Source organism: Melanotaenia boesemani, chromosome 11, assembly GCF_017639745.1.
Source record: "Melanotaenia boesemani isolate fMelBoe1 chromosome 11, fMelBoe1.pri, whole genome shotgun sequence".
NCBI classification, from domain to species: Eukaryota; Metazoa; Chordata; class Actinopteri; order Atheriniformes; family Melanotaeniidae; genus Melanotaenia; species Melanotaenia boesemani.
Window position 1 is genome coordinate 25,233,533 of NC_055692.1, and position 18,704 is coordinate 25,252,236.

The 18,704-nt window shown below is 39.8% G+C and overlaps 1 protein-coding gene across 6 annotated transcripts in view; it reads left to right on the forward strand.

Moving 5' to 3' along the window:
• Nucleotides 1-16,945, forward strand: part of gapvd1 (GTPase activating protein and VPS9 domains 1) — a 30,938-nt gene extending 13,993 nt beyond the window's left edge. For 4 of the 6 annotated variants that reach the window (XM_041998592.1, XM_041998593.1, XM_041998596.1 and 1 more), the window contains 17 exons: nt 2,379-2,507; nt 3,665-3,799; nt 4,564-4,683; nt 4,969-5,046; nt 5,821-6,167; nt 6,265-6,352; nt 7,165-7,197; nt 7,866-7,937; nt 8,059-8,187; nt 8,300-8,426; nt 8,554-8,666; nt 9,301-9,460; nt 9,630-9,817; nt 10,122-10,335; nt 13,342-13,414; nt 13,522-13,719; nt 14,033-16,945. In XM_041998592.1, the coding sequence (XP_041854526.1) occupies nt 2,379-2,507; nt 3,665-3,799; nt 4,564-4,683; nt 4,969-5,046; nt 5,821-6,167; nt 6,265-6,352; nt 7,165-7,197; nt 7,866-7,937; nt 8,059-8,187; nt 8,300-8,426; nt 8,554-8,666; nt 9,301-9,460; nt 9,630-9,817; nt 10,122-10,335; nt 13,342-13,414; nt 13,522-13,719; nt 14,033-14,173 (2,345 nt within the window). In that variant the 3' untranslated portion in view covers nt 14,174-16,945. The remainder of the gene's footprint in view (nt 1-2,378; nt 2,508-3,664; nt 3,800-4,563; nt 4,684-4,968; nt 5,047-5,820; nt 6,168-6,264; nt 6,353-7,164; nt 7,198-7,865; nt 7,938-8,058; nt 8,188-8,299; nt 8,427-8,553; nt 8,667-9,300; nt 9,461-9,629; nt 9,818-10,121; nt 10,336-13,341; nt 13,415-13,521; nt 13,720-14,032) is intronic. The other 2 variants (XM_041998594.1, XM_041998598.1) reach the window with 1 other exon arrangement.
• Nucleotides 16,946-18,704: the final 1,759 nt, after the last annotated feature.

Genomic DNA, 18,704 nt, shown 5'->3' on the forward strand with positions numbered 1-18,704 from the left:
ATGTGCATGATCATTTATCTGCTGTATACAAAGATTTTCTGACTTATTTTGAAGGTGATTTAGGGAAATGTCATCACCTTGTGGTATTAGAGTGAAATAGCTTCAAAGGGCTTATTAATCTGCTAAGAAGTGCAGCACACATGTATGATATCTGCATTCATTTTTGCACTTTTTTTGTTTTTGTTTGCTAAAAGTAATAATAAAGGCCTGTATAGCAAATTAAGTACGATGAGCTTTTTAGGTTACATTCATTCACTCAAGTATGAAGTTCAAATTCAGTTTAAAGGCTGTTATGCAATTTCCTGTATCTTGGCTCGCAAGACCAAGAAAGTCAAACTATGTTCTATGATTACATAATATTCTGCTTAAAATCCCCTCTGTTTATACATATTGGCCAGTTCACATTATAATCCTTTATTACTTTAGAATAAGGCTTTTATAAACTAACCAGTATTATTGGGACCTTTGTTATAATTTATCCACCTAAACTGAAAGACTGTATTTCACAGTAGTTTTTACTTTGTATTTAGTAATCACAAACCTTATTAATTGCGATCATCTTCTCTAATTTTCAAAAAAAAAAGTACATGTGGTACATAAACACACAAAAAAGAAAACTTCCATTATTTTAAGTTGATTATCTCTAGATTTTAAGGATTTAAAACAGAATTAAAAAGTAAATAAATTAAAACTATATTTATTATATTACTAGTAATAGCTTCTTTTAAAAATGTAATTATAGAGTTTGTATTTGTTTTGTATACCGTAACATATATGGTATAATTTTCATACAAAACAGAAGCTTAATATTAATTGCTTAGATGTAATAAAACCATCCTTAGTTTCTGTGGAGCTTGAGTCTCTGGTCTGTTTGGCCAACACCACTGTAGTGAAACGCTGGTGGAAAACTTAATAGGTTTATTCACTGTGAAAGCAGCGGTAGACAGAATATCTTGAGTCTGCATGTCATTCAGACCCTGCCTGTCTCCTTGGCTTCAGTCTTTTTGTTGACATTCTTCGCCCTGCTTAGCTCGCTCTCTCTCTGACATTCACTCAGTCCCTGCAGTCTTATTGACCTTGGTTCCTTCTCATTTGCATCAACCATTTTTCATTCTTCGGAATATGGCGTTGGGGGACTTTTCCATCATTAAGTGAATTTACAGCGATTTCCTTATGTGTTTTCTCCAAGGGATTAGGTTATGAGATGCACATTAAATATCCATTAATACCTCATTATCCCACTGATAAGATTACCATGATAATGAGGCAGAAATTCTAATTGTTTCACTTCTTGTTGTGCCACTCATTTAATCATCCACCTGAAAGACAAGTACTCTGTGCCCCTACCTTGAAGACTGTAAACATGGACAGCGGGATGGAGCTCTCCCACTGCCAATGAGAGCCCTGCCCCCGCCAGCAGCAGCACACACACTGTTGTCTGGGTGCTGGCATGCGTGTGTGTGCGATGAATTGGAGCATTACGTAGTGCAGCTACCACAGGTTGACTTTTTGGTCATAAGCCTTGGACACTGACTCCCACTCACACCTGCTCGCTCAGCCCCCTCCTTCTTTGCATTCTTCCGCCTTGTTAAGCCACAGCTTCCCAGGTGGAGATGGAAGGACACGGTCGTGAGGACTTTGTGGGAAGGTGGACAAAGCAGTAATTTGGTTGTGAATTATGCTAGGCTTAATCAACAGCTCAAAGTCATGGCCCTGGAGGCCAATGCGGGATGAGATGTTACCATTAACCTCTGGCCTCTGGCACAGTGGTGTATGTGCCTGTGGCTTGCTGAGCTGTCTGAGTCTGAACCCCTTCATGGGTCTCAGTGGGTCATATTTTTGCTTATCTCAGGCTATAATGCTGTTCAGTTTGAAAGTCATAGACGAAGGCACAAAGTGATGGAATGGTTACATTCTTAATTAAGATGCACTGTAATGCATCAAATACCATTTGTGGAAATGGAAACAACCAGTCATTCCATTGAACAAGCTAAAAAAAAAAAAATAGTTTTGGGTTCTCATATCCTATTTGCTTTTATATTAACATACAAAACCTAAGATTAAGATTGCTCAATCATTTATTTTCAGACTAAATTGATAATTGGTTGATTAAGAAAAGCAATTAATGGATCAATTGATAATAAAAATAGCCATTATTTGTACTGGCACTCCAGTGGGATTGACTATTAAATGGAAAAATGCTTGTAAGAAGTTTTGTTTTAAATTATACTTGTCTAAAATATGAAAAAAAATTGTGGCTCTGCAACTGTAGATCCAGCTTCTTACTGAGCCAACTTTCCAATTGGTTCAGTTTCCTAAGAAAAAGAAGGCTAACAATGCTCAAGAAGGTTAACCCTCTATCTCACTTACGTCTACAGGGGCAGCTGCAGAGAACATGCTTGGCAGCCTGCTGTGCTCGGGTTCAGTTCTGCTCGACCCCTATGGCTCCACTATCTCTGAGACCACAAGCGAAGCCTGGAGTGTGGAGGTCCTTCCCAGTGACTCTGGTGGGGATACAGCTTTATTCTGCTTATGCACACACCCTTTGCTTTACCTGCTGTCTTGATTATTGCTCTCCATCTAACTGACAGCCTCAGATGTGTGTTTGATTGTACATTTGTGCATATGTGTTTTCACTATAGTGGGGGATGGAACACCAGGTGCAGAAGCGCTGCATTCCATACCAAAAATGTGCGCCTGCATCTGTCATCATATTTGTGTGCACTTGCCTGTCTTTCAGGGCAGATCTGCCCGTGCCAGTAAAAGGCAGCTAAGAGTTTCCTTAGAGGGACCACCAGGTGTGTTTGCACCTGTAACAGAACAGTGGGGAGGGAAGCACAAGGACAGCAGCTGTCCTCGGTTTACACTCAGCTTACATGGTGCTAGTTTTTTATCTGGCAAGTCTTAACATGGTGTTGATTTGAGTTTAGTTTTACGTCATTAATCTCCCAGGGCATGTTTTATCAGTCATGTTGATGTTTTAATGCCAATACGTTCCAATAAAATGCACATTCTACTTTATCCGCTCTTGCACAGTCAACACAGAGACCAAGCCTCATACCACTTAGAAATTCTGTGCCTCCATTTTGGAAACCGGTGTTTTTGTAAAAAATCAATAAGAGCTTTTTTAACTATTAACCAAGTGTTTCTTTGGAACATGGGTCTGTGTTAATTGAAGTAATGCACTGTTTCAATATGTGTGGTGCAGAAATGACATGCATGAGTGTCTTGATTGCTTTTTGTTCCGTTTACTACCCCTGTTGGCCTCAATAATGGTGTGATTGCAAGCTTGCTTCAAGTAGAGTGCTTGTTTCATGGCCAAGCAGCAGAAAACTACACTCTGAAGAGCACTTCACCAACACATTATTACTAACGAGCATGCAAATGAGCTCTGCTGTTAGTATGAAGCCTCTGGGTTTGACCCAACAGCTCTATTGGGTAGCCAAAGAATTGGATGTGGTAGTTTTAATGTTTGGATTGGCAGTTATAAGACACGATAATGTATGCTTTTATATATTCCTTGCACACTTGGTTTCCTAATATCACAACAGAGGTGGTGGTGGAATTGGGAGAACAACCATCATCTGGACAAAGCTGCAAAGCCCTTGCCTCACTTTGTGATCAAGGTATAATTTTTACTTTTTTTTTTTTTCTTTATCTGCAGAAGCTCCAGACTTGAAGCAGGAGGAGCGTCTGCAGGAGCTGGAGAGCTGCTCTGGAGTTGGCAGCACCTCTGACGACACAGAGGTCAGAGAAGTCAGCTCAAGACCCAGTACACCAGGCCTCAGTGTTGTTTCAGGTAGAAATCTAATGACTTCTCTGCACTGCCTCCACTTGCTTTATGAATTTGTCTGACTTTTTTTTTTCTCTCTGTTACTGAAACTCACCCCTATTTTTTGGGTTTGACTCTTAAGTCCTTTTACTCTTTTGTAAAGTCATTAGATGAGCTACAATGTTGCATTCAAGTAAAAGAAAAAAATATCTCAAAGGCTGACTGTTTCTAACTCTCCTTGATTCTGTGTAGAACGGTTATGTTTGTTGCTGGGAGGGTTGTTAACCTGCATAATGGCATTGGTGTGAATTTTTCTGTATGACACAGAGGTTAATGCTGGTTGTCTTGTCCGTGGGCTCAGGCAGACATGCTACGTTGACGTGCATGAAGTAGTATCCTAGATTAAGAAGCCAGCGGTGACATTCCTGGCTCAGCTCACAGGAGAAAGTCCCACAGGATCCAGCCGATGGATAGTCTGCTTCTGATGATCATTCTTACCTGTGTCTTTCCCTTAACCCATGGGAGCTTACGCTACCAATTTAAAGTTCCCAGTGGGTTCCCATCTGAGAGAGACCATACAGCATAGTCTAAAGAGAAAAATATCCTCTTTTGTTTTACAACATTGTACATGCAGTGTTTCTGTGGGAGAAGGGGAGGTGGGGGAGGTGGGGGAGGTGGGGGAGTTGGCGGTTGGCTACCAAGCTAAAACATTTCACTGTAGAGGTGATATTGAGATACTTTTGTCCTGAGTGTCAGCACAACAGAACCTTTTTTGTGTGTGGATGCTACAGGTATCAGTGCAACTTCAGAAGACATCCCTAACAAGATTGAAGACCTGCGATCAGAGTGCAGCTCAGATTTTGGAGGGAAGGACTCTGTGACCAGTCCAGATGGGGAGGAGTCAAACCACGGTAGGAAAGAGTCACATTCCCACAAGGCTGGGCTAAGCCATCATTCAGGTGTTTGGTTAAATCTGGACAAACCAGAGCCATTTGTCACTGTCATTTCTACAGCTGCCAGAAAAATAAATCACTTTTTTGTCCCTTAAGCTATAATTGTTGCATTCTTTAATATTTTCTTATTTCTCTTCTTAACTGGTATAATCTTTTTAAATAAATTTCATTTAAAAAAAATGAAACAGCAGGCTCTATTTGTTGATTGCTGTTAATTTCCTGATTCGTTTGTGTTTTTTGTAGGAGCCCACCATCTAACATCTCCACCTTCACAGGCTGATTCCTTACTAGCCATGTTTGATCCCCTCTCCTCTGGTGAAGGTAATTTTCAGTCTCAAAATGTTTTACAGCCAATAAAGCAAGAGTTGAGTATCATTACATCCCTGCCCTAATGCCATAGAGTCACTGAACAGCTTGAGCTGTGCAGAATTAACCAAAATTTTTCCTGTAAACTGTAACCCCAATTACAGGACATTTTATTACAAGTGCAAGTAAGATGTCACACCATTCAGCCTTGTTTACTATCTTAAATCATTCTTAATAGTCTCTGGTTCTGCCTGTTCTTTTTGTTTGTGGCGGAAGTAAATATCTAAGAGAGGAATGGTAATGGCTGTGTGCCTGTGGCAAGGTGAAGGGATGACAAGTTTAGAGACCTCACCCCAGGCTCTTTGGCACTATCCCCTTGTCCCACTGTGCTCATGGCACAGTGCTGCCATTGGAAGCTTTTCAGGAGAGAGTCTACCCTTGGAACAGGTGGCCTACCTACACCTAGGGCTCGTCTCCCACCAACATCTCTCTTTAGCTCTCTCAGCAACACTTGATGAGTTTTTTTTTTCCCACTTCTTATTATTATGATGAGCAGTAGCTCTTTTAAAACACCGGTGAGATGTCTTAGTCTGAAACAGCCCTACTTCATAAATTTGTTTGAAAAGTATTTTTTTAATCTTGATCCTAGTCTTTGGAGCAATTATGAATATATTCTAAAGAATATGCAGTGAGCTAGAAAGTGACTTAAAAGCTAACAAAGAGATCCGGATTTATTGAGCATTAATTGTATACATTTTCTCACTCTTATTTTCTGCCTTGTTACCTCAGGCTCCTCCACTGGGACAATAGTTAGGCCCAAAGTGCACTATCCCAGGCCCCCCCATCCTCCCCCAGATCCCCCTATTCCTGAAGCCAGTTCCCTGGGGCAGGAGAACCGCCACTCTCTTTTCACGCCTCACTGCTTGGCCCAGGCTGAGCTCGAGCTCACCAAGCAGCGCCACTCCTTCCCAGACAGGCTGGTCCGCAGCCGCAGCTCTGACATTGTGTGCCCGGGCCGCCGGCCCACAAGTGACCCCGGCCTTAACAGGCGGGTGGCAGTGGAAGAGCGCGACCCTGCTGGGGCTTTCGCCTCAGGACCATCCTCATCACCCAGCAAGGACTCTCTGAAAGGAGAGGTAAGGAGTGATAAGTGTACTCTGCTAATATAAAGTTGTGTTCTTGGTAACCCTGCTAAAAACAGATTGAAATGAAACTGTCTTTCTCCATTGAAAGGTGGAGGATAGGAAAGACAGTGATGATGAGAAGTCTGATCGCAACAGACCATGGTGGAAGAAACGTTTTGTGTCAGCTATTCCTAAAGGTAAGGAAACAAATCACTTGATGATTTTAAACAGGTCCTCTTTTCTAAAATGAGAAATGAACTTGAAAGCATTTAAAAAGGAATTCTTCCGGTTTGAGCGTCCATTTGTTTTTGTTGTGGAGGAAAAAAGTTCTCTTAATCACTACTGACTGGAAACATTTCACTTTAAAGAGCAGAACAAAACCAATTTATTATGTGAAAAGGAGAATGATGATCCATGTGGTCCACTCCATTGCTGATGGAGTTCCATTTGGAAAGTGATGTTTCTTATTGTTTGAAGTTTCTCCAGAGTCGTGTCCAGTTCTTTTTCTCTCAGGTCTCGCAAGCTGCAGATTTATTTGGACTTTTCAAAGCTAATCAGTCATGAGAGGAGCTTTAGTGTGTAGATTGTATGGCTGTAGCCCTCCCAGCAGTGCTGTCAGCCTGCGGCTAATGGTCATTAGATGGACCTCTCTGTCATCACCATTGATAGATGACGCATCTCTTGTTGCAGTTCTACACTATAGCCATTTCTCATAACATCTGTCTGGGAAATAATAAGCTGTGCTCACATGGACAGACTGCATATTACTCTTTTAGATAATGATATTTCTTTTGTAAACAAAACAATTAAATTCATAAAATAAAATGGAGAATGCTATGCACACGACGAGCTTAGAGCTGTGAAGCCTAAATCTCATGCCGCTCTTGAAACCACTGTAGAGTCCGTTGTGTTTGTCCTGTTGCTCTGCATGGGGAAGGCACAGCCAGTTGTCCAGCAGAGCAGCAGCATGTGCTCGAAAGGCCAACAATGTCTGTTGTGTTCCTCACAGTGCTGTATTGGACGGCTGAGAGTGATGTCCCAGGTAACGCTTCCGTGCTGTCGTCACTGAGCTAGCTTTACTGCTGGAGCCAGCAGCTGCGCGCCATGCTGCTTTGTAGATGCTGCCTTAGAGCTGTAGATCTGTGATGTGACATGGTGCATCCTGTGTTCACACGAGCACACTCCCCATTCATGCACCTGTGTAACACCCCTCTTTTTTTATTTTACTGTTATTAGGTTTTTTTTTTTGTTTGTTTTTTGCTACACTGTCATCTCATTGTATGCTTAACACAGAATTTCAGTGTACAGATGCTTCACCCAGTGTTTCCCATGTGTTGCCAAAGTGTAGCCTCTGTAACTTGTTTGTTCTGTTGGCACCATTGTGTTAATCAGACAAGTATCCGTAGGATTGTTTACATCTCTATGCATCGAATGTTTTATGAGTTACAGTGGACATTTATGAATTTCTGCTACAAACCTAAGTTTTAGTTCACCGTTTTAATATTCTTTTGCTTCTTTGCTTACTTTTTTGATATTGTATTGATACATTACACTGTGTGGCTTTTCATCTCTGTACATCTCACAAGTAAATGCAAAGATTTACCTAAGCGGCTGTCAGCAGGTGATTCACAATGGAATCTGTCATCAGGTTATAGTGAAAGTTTTATTTATTCATCTTGTCATCAGTTAACACTAGTTACACTTCCACAGCTCCGATCGCAGCATTTAGGAAAAGGGACAAACAGGAGAAGGATGAAATTGCCCAGGAGCGAATCCCACAAGGTCAGTAGTATTTTTTTATTTTATTTATTTATTTTTTTTTAAAAACTCTTGTTAGAACACATCCTCTATCACGGATTTATTTTGAGCCAGTATGTTTGTTGGTGTGTGTTTTTTGTTTCAGATGACCCAATGCCCAGACAAAGCACCCAAACCCAGGCAGCTGAGGACATCCTGGACAAATACAGGAACATCAAGAGGACGAGTCCAAGTGATGGAGCCACAGCAGGAGCCTCCTATGACGGCGCAGGAGGTCGGGGGGGGGGGGTGCAAACACAAAAAAAAAACTGGCATATATCTATATGGCATATGCATGTGGGAGACAAATTAATTGATCTTCATGTCATGTTTTTATATATTTACAGATCTTTGTGTTGAGGACACTGTGCATGATTCTCCTAGAGAAGATAACCTGCAAAATATTTCCACTGATGACCTTCCAGACTCAGCCAGCCAGACAGCACAGCAACATGATTCCAAGTTCTCTTTCAGGTCACACACTAAGAAGCCTGTGCAGCCATTTTAGAAACAGTTGCTTAAACCATTGTATAGTTTACTTAACAAAAGGCTGTCTTGTCTTTGCTGTTAATAAATTTTCTTTCTTTTTTTTTTCCTCCAGTGATGCAAAGAAGAAGTTGAGATTGGCTTTGTGTGCTGCAGATTCAGTGGCTCTTCCCATTATGGCACCGGCAACCACACGTAATGGACTGCCTGATCACATGGATCCTGAAGGTACGAGTCATCAAGCATTTCTTACTTGTTCCCAGATTTTTTTTCCCTTTTTATTTTAAACTTCTTAAAGTATTGATGCATTTAAAGGCTAATTATGATACAGAATTCATTTAAATTATTTACTGCAGATGTTTTACAACTTCTCCAGTGTGTAGGTACCATTGTATCACATCTCCACAGGGAGCAAGGTGCATGCCCCTGTTGGCGAGCATCCAACCTACTGAAATCGTCCTAAGCAAGAAAGCAATTCTTCACAACCTGCCAACTTTTAAATCACCTTTAAAAGTTTGGGGCAAAGTTGAGAGAAAATGCTCCTTTCCTGTAAAGATATTATGAAACCATTATACATGTGTTGCCACATAAATGAATGGAGGCTTATTAACACATCAGAAAAAGGACATTCCACTGGCCTCGCATTCTTCCTAGAACTATCCTCATAACCTGAAGGACAATGGCAGGCAGTGAAGTGGCATCCTATGGTTTACATTGTTTTTAAAAGTTTCATCATTTGTTGCTACACAGTCACATTGTCATCTGAAGGTGGCAAGTGTTTTTAGATCAGAGTACCATCCTGTCTTTCAACAGCAGGGGGAAGTGTTGTTCAGTGGTGTCTCTGTCGTCCTCTTTCTCTCAGACAATGAGATCGTCTGCTTCCTGAAGGTCCAGTTAGCAGAGGCCATCAACCTTCAGGATAAAAACCAGATGGCCCAGATCCAGGAGACCACACGCTGTGTCAGTCGCTTTGATCCACGCACTTGCAGGAAGTTGCTGGCTGCTATTGCAGAGGATTACAGGTAAATCTAGATGTCTGGAAAGATGCTGCAACCTGACTCGAGGTAGCCACACAGGTCTCTCAGTTTTATCTTTTCTTTGTTTGATACATATTGTTTCAGGCATTTAGGGTGGTTAGCCACTGCTGGTACTGTAGAAATAATGAAAAACATCTTTGTGTTTTTCCTTTAGAAAGCGGGCTCCATACATAGCTTATCTAACCAGGTGTCGTCAGGGCCTTCAGACCTCTCAGGCCCATTTGGAGAGGCTCCTCCAGAGGGTGCTCAGAGACAAGGAGGTAGCCAACCGTTACTTCACCACTGTTTGTGTCCGGCTACTACTTGAACATATGGAGGCCCAGATGCTTAACTTCATTAAAGGTATTTCAACATTTTTATCTTCCAGGTATCTAAATGCTAAGAGACTTTCCAGCCTTCAGAGTATAAAGATTTCTGACCTTTTTGTTTTGGTGTTTATATCCACTATTGATAGATCCATTAGCTGGCCTTACAGTTGATGTACTTCCAAGTGGCATGCTGTAATTCAAATTATGATACTAAGTGCAGCATGACTTAACCAGACAAGAACATGACCAGAAAAAAATCATAATGTCCTTGAGTCAGAAAAGTTGCACCTTTCATCATATGCAAGAGCTAATTCTGCCATTTCTGTGCTCCCCTCCAGCGTTCCAGGGGTGCACAGCAGCTGATGACAAGACAGCAGCAGTGGAGGATTTTCTGCGCCACTTGTATGGTGCCATGGCCCGTGATGCCATTTGGCAGTATGCAAGCGAGGACCAGCTGCAGGATGCCCAGATGGCTATCGAGCGCAGTGTTATGAACCGCATCTTCAAACTGGCCTTTTACCCCAATCAGGATGGGGATTCTCTCAGAGACCAGTGAGTAGCTGTATTACCCACAGAGCTAAACAAACTGCTGAATTTTTCATTGTAAAGAGGATTTGGAACTGAAGAAGTTTACCTTCATATACTGAGATATATATATATATATATATATATATATATATATATATATATATATATATATATATATATATATATAGCATGACGTGCTGCGATTAATCGCATCGTTACGCGCAAAATGTCTCTTTCCTTTAAAAAAAGGCCTACAGCTATATAAAGAAAATGCAGTAAATTTTGGTTTACTAACACACATCAGGGGTGTTTAACCTGCGACTCTGGACCTTCCACAATGCCTCTAAATACGTGGCTAAAATATTTTTTTAAATCTATCTTTCTTGTCATTAGGTTGGAAACCAGGGACTTTTTTTTTCTTTTACAGCATTTTCTACAAATATCTACATCCCTTAGAAGAAAGTCTGTCTATCCTCTTTTTTTATAAAGGTTTTATGTGTTTCCTTTATTTTAAAACCTTAAAAATTGAAATTAAAAATGTGGTTCTTTAAAAATTACAAATATCCTATGGTGGCTCTTTATTAAAAATATATAAGCTGACTTTTTGAAAAGTCTTGTAACATTTGCATCTCTAAAGTAGTTTTATTTAGCTGGCTGAGGGAAAAATGGCTCTTTGGATTGGAAAGGCTGCAGACCCCTGCACTAAACACATAAACAGGTTTAGCAGCAGTTTTCTCTTTAAACAGTAGCAGTTAAAATATTTCTTCATATATATTTATAAAACTAAATATTTATGAGAAAGAAGGATGAAACGTTCAGGATTTACTAACTAAAAGGTAAAAAGTCAGCAGGATGAATTTAAAGCTGTGAAGCTGCTTCCTTCTAAACACAGAAGGAACAATATGTGATGAATATCAGCATCAGGTGAACAGACAGAAAGCAGGATTAGAATCTCACAGCTTCTAGATATGCACAATAACTTCCATCCATGCAGCTTCACTGCTTCATTAACCAGATTTCTGGATATAAATTCTCTAAACTTTCATTTTTAGCTTGACTGTTTAGCTTCTCCTCTGCACCTGCAGCCTCCGCTACCGGGAGTTAAGGGGTTAACATCTCGTTCCGGCTGTAACGTCATGTCTGTAGATGTAACTATAAACATGTGTGGTATCCACAGAAAGTCCAGAATCTCAGCTACCAGCTCAGCAAAACCATTTCTATCACCTACAAACACAGTTAAGATAACAAACAATTTAAAGAGCAGCTGCACAAAGTCCGAAAAATATGTAAACACAAATGCTTTCTCCCCGTGTCCACCCCACGGCATGAACACGAACAAACGACTCCTCTACTGAAAGCTCACATCTCACAGATTCCACAGCTGGAAGATTCATCTCGCTATGACCAAGATTCACCGAACCAGAGGCAGAAGAAAACCCGATTTATGCTTCATGTGTTTGTATTAGTCAGAAAGCATGTCTTACCTTTGCTGTCTTGCATAAATTAAAACCGCATTTATATATATATATATATATAAAAAAAATGATAATAAAAAAGTTTCCCGTCCAAAAATTACGATGTTCTGTCCATCTGCTAGTTTTTTGATAAAGAGAAACTTCGGTTCTTTCTTCTTCCTGTTCCAGACAGAAAACATCTCTTTATTTTAATAAACCCGCTCTCTCCCGATCACGTCATACGCACCGCTGTAGCAGGGATATGGCTGGCCAGACCTGCCACAATTACGCCACTAATCTGTCACGTTTCACCCAAAGAACGGCGAAAAAAACGCCGTTTTGTCAGTAAACACGGCATTTTTTTCGCCGTAATAAAAGGCCGTGCCGTTAAGGTCTGGCCTGCTGGCCATGCCAGCAAAAAAAAAAAAAAAAATTAACGGCGTTAATTAAGCGTTGCGTTAACGCGCGATTAACGCGTTAACGTGCCCAGCACTAATATATGTATATATATATTGATTAAAAGCTTAAGGTCAAAATCTATTTTGATGATCTAAAATCATGAGGATAATCTCTTAATATCTTATCCCTCCACAAAAAAGTCATTTTTACTGTCTGAGCAACATGGATATGTATTGTTTAGGAGAATTTAAGCTCTGAATTTTGATTTTTATATGCTACATCAGCTGTTTTTTGCACTTTATGTACAAAAGTGCTGTATATAAATGGCTACAAGACATATGGTTGACAAGCTAAAACTGATGAATCTTGTGATGCAAAGCATTTTATATATTGTGACAACTGCTGGCCAAAAAAACAGTAATCACAATAAAGATGACATGTTTGACATCTCACTGTTAAAGCCTCTTGGTTAACCATTGATTGATATTTTCCCAACAAGAGTCCTAGCAATCCTGGTCTTTCACCTCAAAACTAAGTATAATGCATCTTTACAAATGAATCTGTAGCTGTGTGGATCTTTCAGGTATTCTGTGAATGTGACATGCGAACATTTCAGTATATCCCCAACCTTCAACAGTATTGAAGAGATTTAGATTTCTGTAGAGATTGTTTTGGAGAACACCTGAACATACCTTAGGTATTTTTTTAATTAGGTTTTTATTTTCGTTATCAGCCTGAGACTATGACTTAGTAAGGCATCACGCTGTGGTCATGTTTCTAACTTATAGCTTACAACTAGTTATCTACAGATTAACAGACACACAAAAAAAGACATAATGCTTTTCTCTGTAGTGCCTTCAAACTTCTGTTACTCAATCCCACATGAATTGAAGGGATCATGTTTAGAGTTTCTGCCATCACAAATCCAAAAGTATCAACTCTATATGGCTCTAGATGCTCATTTTACTTTGGGGTTGTTTTTAGAAAGGATTTTAGGACAATGTTACCAGAACAGGTTGAGAGCAGAAATTACTTGATCACTCATTAGTCTTTGAGTGGGACCACATACTACATGAATTAAAAATGTAACATGATACATATGGTGGGAAAAACCACTGGGATTGAACAATGTGTGAACTCTGTGTGTTCCTAAGCTGATTTGTTTTGTTACACACAGGCTCTTCCATGAACATATCCAGCGGCTCTCAAAAGTTGTGACAGCAAATCATAAAGCACTTCAAATCCCAGAGGTATTATGTTTTTCTGTCTCTCCATGCTGAAGTTATGTATTATTATTCAGGCTTTGTTATTCAAAGCTTTCATAAGTTGGTAAGTTATTCATCTTCCCTGGTTGTAGGTTTACCTGAAAGAAGCTCCCTGGCCCTCTGCTCAGGCTGAGATCAGAACCATCAACGCATATAAGACGCCACGAGACAAAGTCCAGTGTATACTGCGTATGTGCTCCACCATCATGAACCTTCTCAGTCTAGCAAATGAAGACTCTGTGCCAGGAGCAGATGACTTTGTCCCTGTGCTTGTCTTTGTTCTCATAAGGGTAAATCTTCATTCTTCCATTGCTCTGTCTAACATTGGCTCAATAGTTAGGTGTCATTTAGTAAACTTTTTTCATTTCCAAGGATTTTTAGTTGTCACTTGTTGACTTCTTGTCAATGAGGATTAAGAATAATCGCCTGAATATCCTCTGATAAAATGGCTGTAATTGCAGTGCACTATAAAGACTGCTATCTGGTAACCTGTGTACATATATTTTACATATTTACATATTTCTGATTATAATCTGTATGCTATTGCAATGAGGTTCTTTGAGCGGCTAATGTGAGCCCACCCCCACATCTCCTCCCCTCCAGGCAAACCCGCCCTGCCTGCTGTCCACCGTTCAGTACATCAATAATTTCTACGCCAGCCGACTGAGTGGGGAGGAGTGCTATTGGTGGATGCAGTTCACCGCGGCAGTGGAATTCATTAAGACCATCGACGATCGCAAGTGAAGCAGAACAGCCACCTGTATGGGCAGACTGCGGGGGAAGGAGCCGGGAGACTGGGAGACTTCCCAACCAACTGCTCCCTCTGCACAGCTTAGAGAACCTGGCCGTCAGCCTGCTTATTATTTGTATAGCCTGTACATAGCCAGAGATGTTGAAAGATTACAAAGTATATATTACTGTATGTATGTGGACAAATCCAGGTTTTAGCCGTAGTGGAAAAAAGCGGCTTTGGGGGGGGAAAAAATGACATGTTAACTTTTAATCTGATTTAATTTTCCTTTTATCCTTTTGTCTCTTGGGCTGGGTTCTTCGGGGGCTGATTTAGGAATTTTATATATACACAGTTACCAATATGACATTAAATCAATGTAAAAGTTAATCCTATATATAGGGACCACACTTCCTTATTCGATCACTGATTTTTTTTTTTCTTTCTTCTTTTTTCCTCATTTTTCATCCAGGTGATTGGGAAGGGGCCTCCCATGAAATTATAGCAACATATTCATAAAATGCATTTTGATGCAGGGATTTACAGTCATAGCTGATGGAATTTAATAATATAAACTTTAAGACTAAATTCACAATTAACAATACTTTCATAAGGTTGCAGCTTAGTTGTGCAGCTTCGTTCCTGGTTTGATTATTTTATTCTCAAACATGCATCAATTAGGACATAAGGGCCCACATATTTATATAAAGTTAATGTATTTATTTCTCAGTATATTTAATGCTTTATATAACACAAAAAAAGGAAAAAAGGAAAGAAATTAAAGCCTGTTCAAGATGTTGGTGGCAAGTGATGAAATGCTTGAGTTGGGAAGGCACCTTAGCCTTGAGTAGCCCTTTGGTGGTGATGCTGGGCAATGTACAGGGTCATGCACAGAGCAATGGTGGCATTTAGGGATAAATTGAAAATGGTGCCTTTGATGTGGGGCGCGCTGTTTGTAAACATTTTTTCCTTATTTTTTCCCCCTATTTTGTAAAATCCAAAACAGGCATTATTCTCTTCCCTCCCCACACACTCCAGTGGGCCAACAACTTTTGTCCAGCTCTCATTGCTGGAACTTGGGCATCACCACACCTCTGATTGTCATGGCTTAGTCCCTTTAATGCACCTGAGTTGGAACAAAAATTCCCTTTGGTATTCTAGATCCTACCTCAGAGCTGAAGCCAGTGAGCCTGATGGCGGTCTGTACGCAGTAACTCCTGCACTGACCGTCAGCTGATTACTGGATTGTTTTTGTATAGCTTCAACATCGTAAAACAGTAACAGAATCAGAAAAGTTGGATTTTGACCTGCTGTGATGCTTGTTGTGGTCTCATCACCCCCTTGTTAACAGAAGCTTTTGTTAACAGACGGTGACACAAGTTCTATTAATATTGCACCCGGGATGCGACATGCATTAACATAGGCAGACTAGCAAACTATTTAGGCTCTCTACCTCCTCACAAATCAAAGAAAGGGACTCATATTTATGTGCACTTACTTTTCTTTCCCAATTTGGTGTGCTGTGATATCCCAGTGTCATTGTATCTTTCCACTTATAGTTCAAGCATGTCTTTTGATTATAAAGAAATGACTAAACTCTTTTTTTCTTGAAATTTTGTGCCACATGTATTATAGTTTATATATATTTTCTTTTTTCTTTTTTTTTTTGGCTTTTGTTTTTGTCGTTTTTGCAATTAATGCCCGGACAGCACAATACACAGTAGGCTAGATGAGCAAATAATCAACACTATTGACTTTGAGTTTATGCTAAAGTGGCTGGTGTAGTATCTGAGTGTGATTTCTTTTGTCTGGTGAGTGTGTGAGATTCTTGTGTGATTGGTTGACCCTCTGCCTCCTCTTGCATGAAGTCATTGAATGGTCTGTACATTCTTAATCATGATAGACTGTAGAATAGGATTAGTGTGTGCCACAGGCCAGTAACTGAACTTGCAAGAGGATGTAAAGCTTCTCTTTGTGTTTGTGATACTTGCATATCAGAACTCAATTTATTTTGCACAAAACAGATGTATTTTCCTGGGATTTGTGACGGGGAGCACTGCATTTTGGCCTCCCCTTACTTTTAGCCTACATCATTCATTTGTAACCTGTGATTATAATAATATTTGACTGGAACATTTAAAGACCTCACCGTTAACTCTTACAAGCTGATGAAAAGTCACATTAAATTGTAACATTGCAAATACTTTTTAATCTGTCTACAATATCACACAAAGTTTGTGTACGCGTGATGCACTTAGAGTTGCTGTAATCAATTTGATGAGAAAACCATGCACTGGAAAACCAAGTTGCAGGTTGCATCTATACTAATTAGGTTTATATGATGTCACTTTAATTGGGAAAACATACTGCACAAATTTGATAAAATTGTTTGGCCTGGCTTGTGCGTCAGTTCATCCTCAAGACAGCCAATCACAGTGGTTTACCAATGATTTCCTGACATACTGATGAATCCTCCAAGTTACTTCACAGAAATATACATGGTCATGTCGACAACTAGAGTTTTAGCTTTCATTGTATGCAAACGAACAGGCTGAAGAGATGGTCTGTTCTTCAGAGCTTTACTGCTCTGCTCCCTGTACAGTTGAGTTGAAAAGCTGAGTAGACAAAAAAAAAAAAAGGGTTTTACATCTTGCATCCAGTTTTAAATTTAACTATAAGCTTGCACAACTCTGATATAGGGTGGGGGGCAGTTTGTCTTTACTGTGATTAATGCGTTATGTAATTCTTTAAAAACAATAAAAAAACAAAACAAAAAATGACAGTTTGCCCCTTTTTTCCTCCCTTTTGATGCTTAGTCTGAACCGGAATTAAATATCTCATCCACTGCATGGTAATGTTTTATTGCTCTTGACTTCTTGGACAGTTGTATATAAACTTGTAGATCTGACAGGTTTAATAATAGCAAAAAAGGTAAACTCAAAGAAAAAAAAAGATAATATACCTGGAATATAATTGTTAGTGGGGGTAGTGGAGCAGCATCATCCAATCTAGCAGCCACAAATGGCAAGCTCTCAGCAAACATTTCATTACTGCTGACAAGTGTTTCAGTGGATTGTAATTGGAGATATCCCCTCATTTAAAAGCCCTCCTTACTTCACCAATTGCCTTCTCTAATACTCCTCTTTTTTTTTTCCATCATAAATTTCTTCATGGGGTGCTTTGTGTCCCCTGATGATATCTCTCAATTGTTAATTTAAATTCAAATTTTGGTGTGTGAAGTTAATTAGTTACATAAGCCAAAGGCTAGATAGGACAGATTTAGAGATTGGATCTTTTGACAGCGTGGCACTTGGCAGATATAAGACACATGGAAGCTTGCTTTTGTTTTGAGTTAAAACTCCACATGCTGTATTTTTATTGGGCAGTACCTCCCTCAGTGTTACACTACAGGCAACAGGAAACTGCATGAATCACATGCCACACACAAGGTGTAATGTTATCTTCCAATTTAAACAAGGTATTGTAACAGCGGAGTCTGTCTCTACAGGTGATGGCAGACGGATCATGGGATAACTTTCTTTTTTTTTTTTGGACTCGTCTGTGTTTTATATTGTTGTCACTGCTGCTTGAAGACATAAGCAGGCCTGAGGTCTCACCCAGATGGCTGTGGGATAACAGATGATCAGTCCAGCGGGGATCATGCATGACTTCACTTGGTGGTGTGCTCTCTGGTTGCAGAATAGTGGCCTCCCCCATTACCATCAAACAATGATCTCATCCCATAAATTCCTTTAAGATTCACTCCCTGTTCTTTGTAAAACAAACTAAAAGCCACAACAAAGTGGCCTGAAACTGCAGTCTTGCTGATTATCTTTTGAATACACAGGCTATGCAGCTCTTTCCCTTAAATCCACACAATTATCATTCATAGGTTGTTAAAAATGAATTTGTAGCCTGTTAAATTCTGTGGTGTAAATGTTTGTGTGCTGCACAATGAAAACTGCATTCCTAATAGAACATTGCCTGCTTTATTGATTTTAGCTTTATTTCCACAAGATTACTGGATTGCTCTTAACGCAGGTATCAAGCTTTACGGGCATGTTAAATATATAGAATTGCAAGTGAGCAATTGCATCACCATAAAGAATCAGAAATGTTATCTTGTATGTGCAAACCGAAGTGAAAGCTTTTGTTTTACCAGCAGTGTCCTGCAGATGGCAGACACACCATTCAGGACGACGGTCTGCAGATCTGATCCGAGAGCTGCTCAGACAAAGAACACCACGGGGCACGACGGCTTGACATTTTAAACCAGTTGGACCTGCTGTCTGTAACTGGGTCTATTTTGTTTATTGAGGGGTAAAAAAAATATATTATTATTATTACTATTATTATTATTATTATTATTAGGCCTATAAGAGATAGCCTACTCAGCAACTTACAAGGCAAACAAATTGAAAAAGAAAAATTAGCAAACCATTTTAAATATTTACAATTGTTCTTCATAAGAAAGCTTATTGTTGCGCGGAGTCCCGCGTGGCGTTTCATTTAACATCACCTGCTTTAATACAAAAGCAAAAAGCG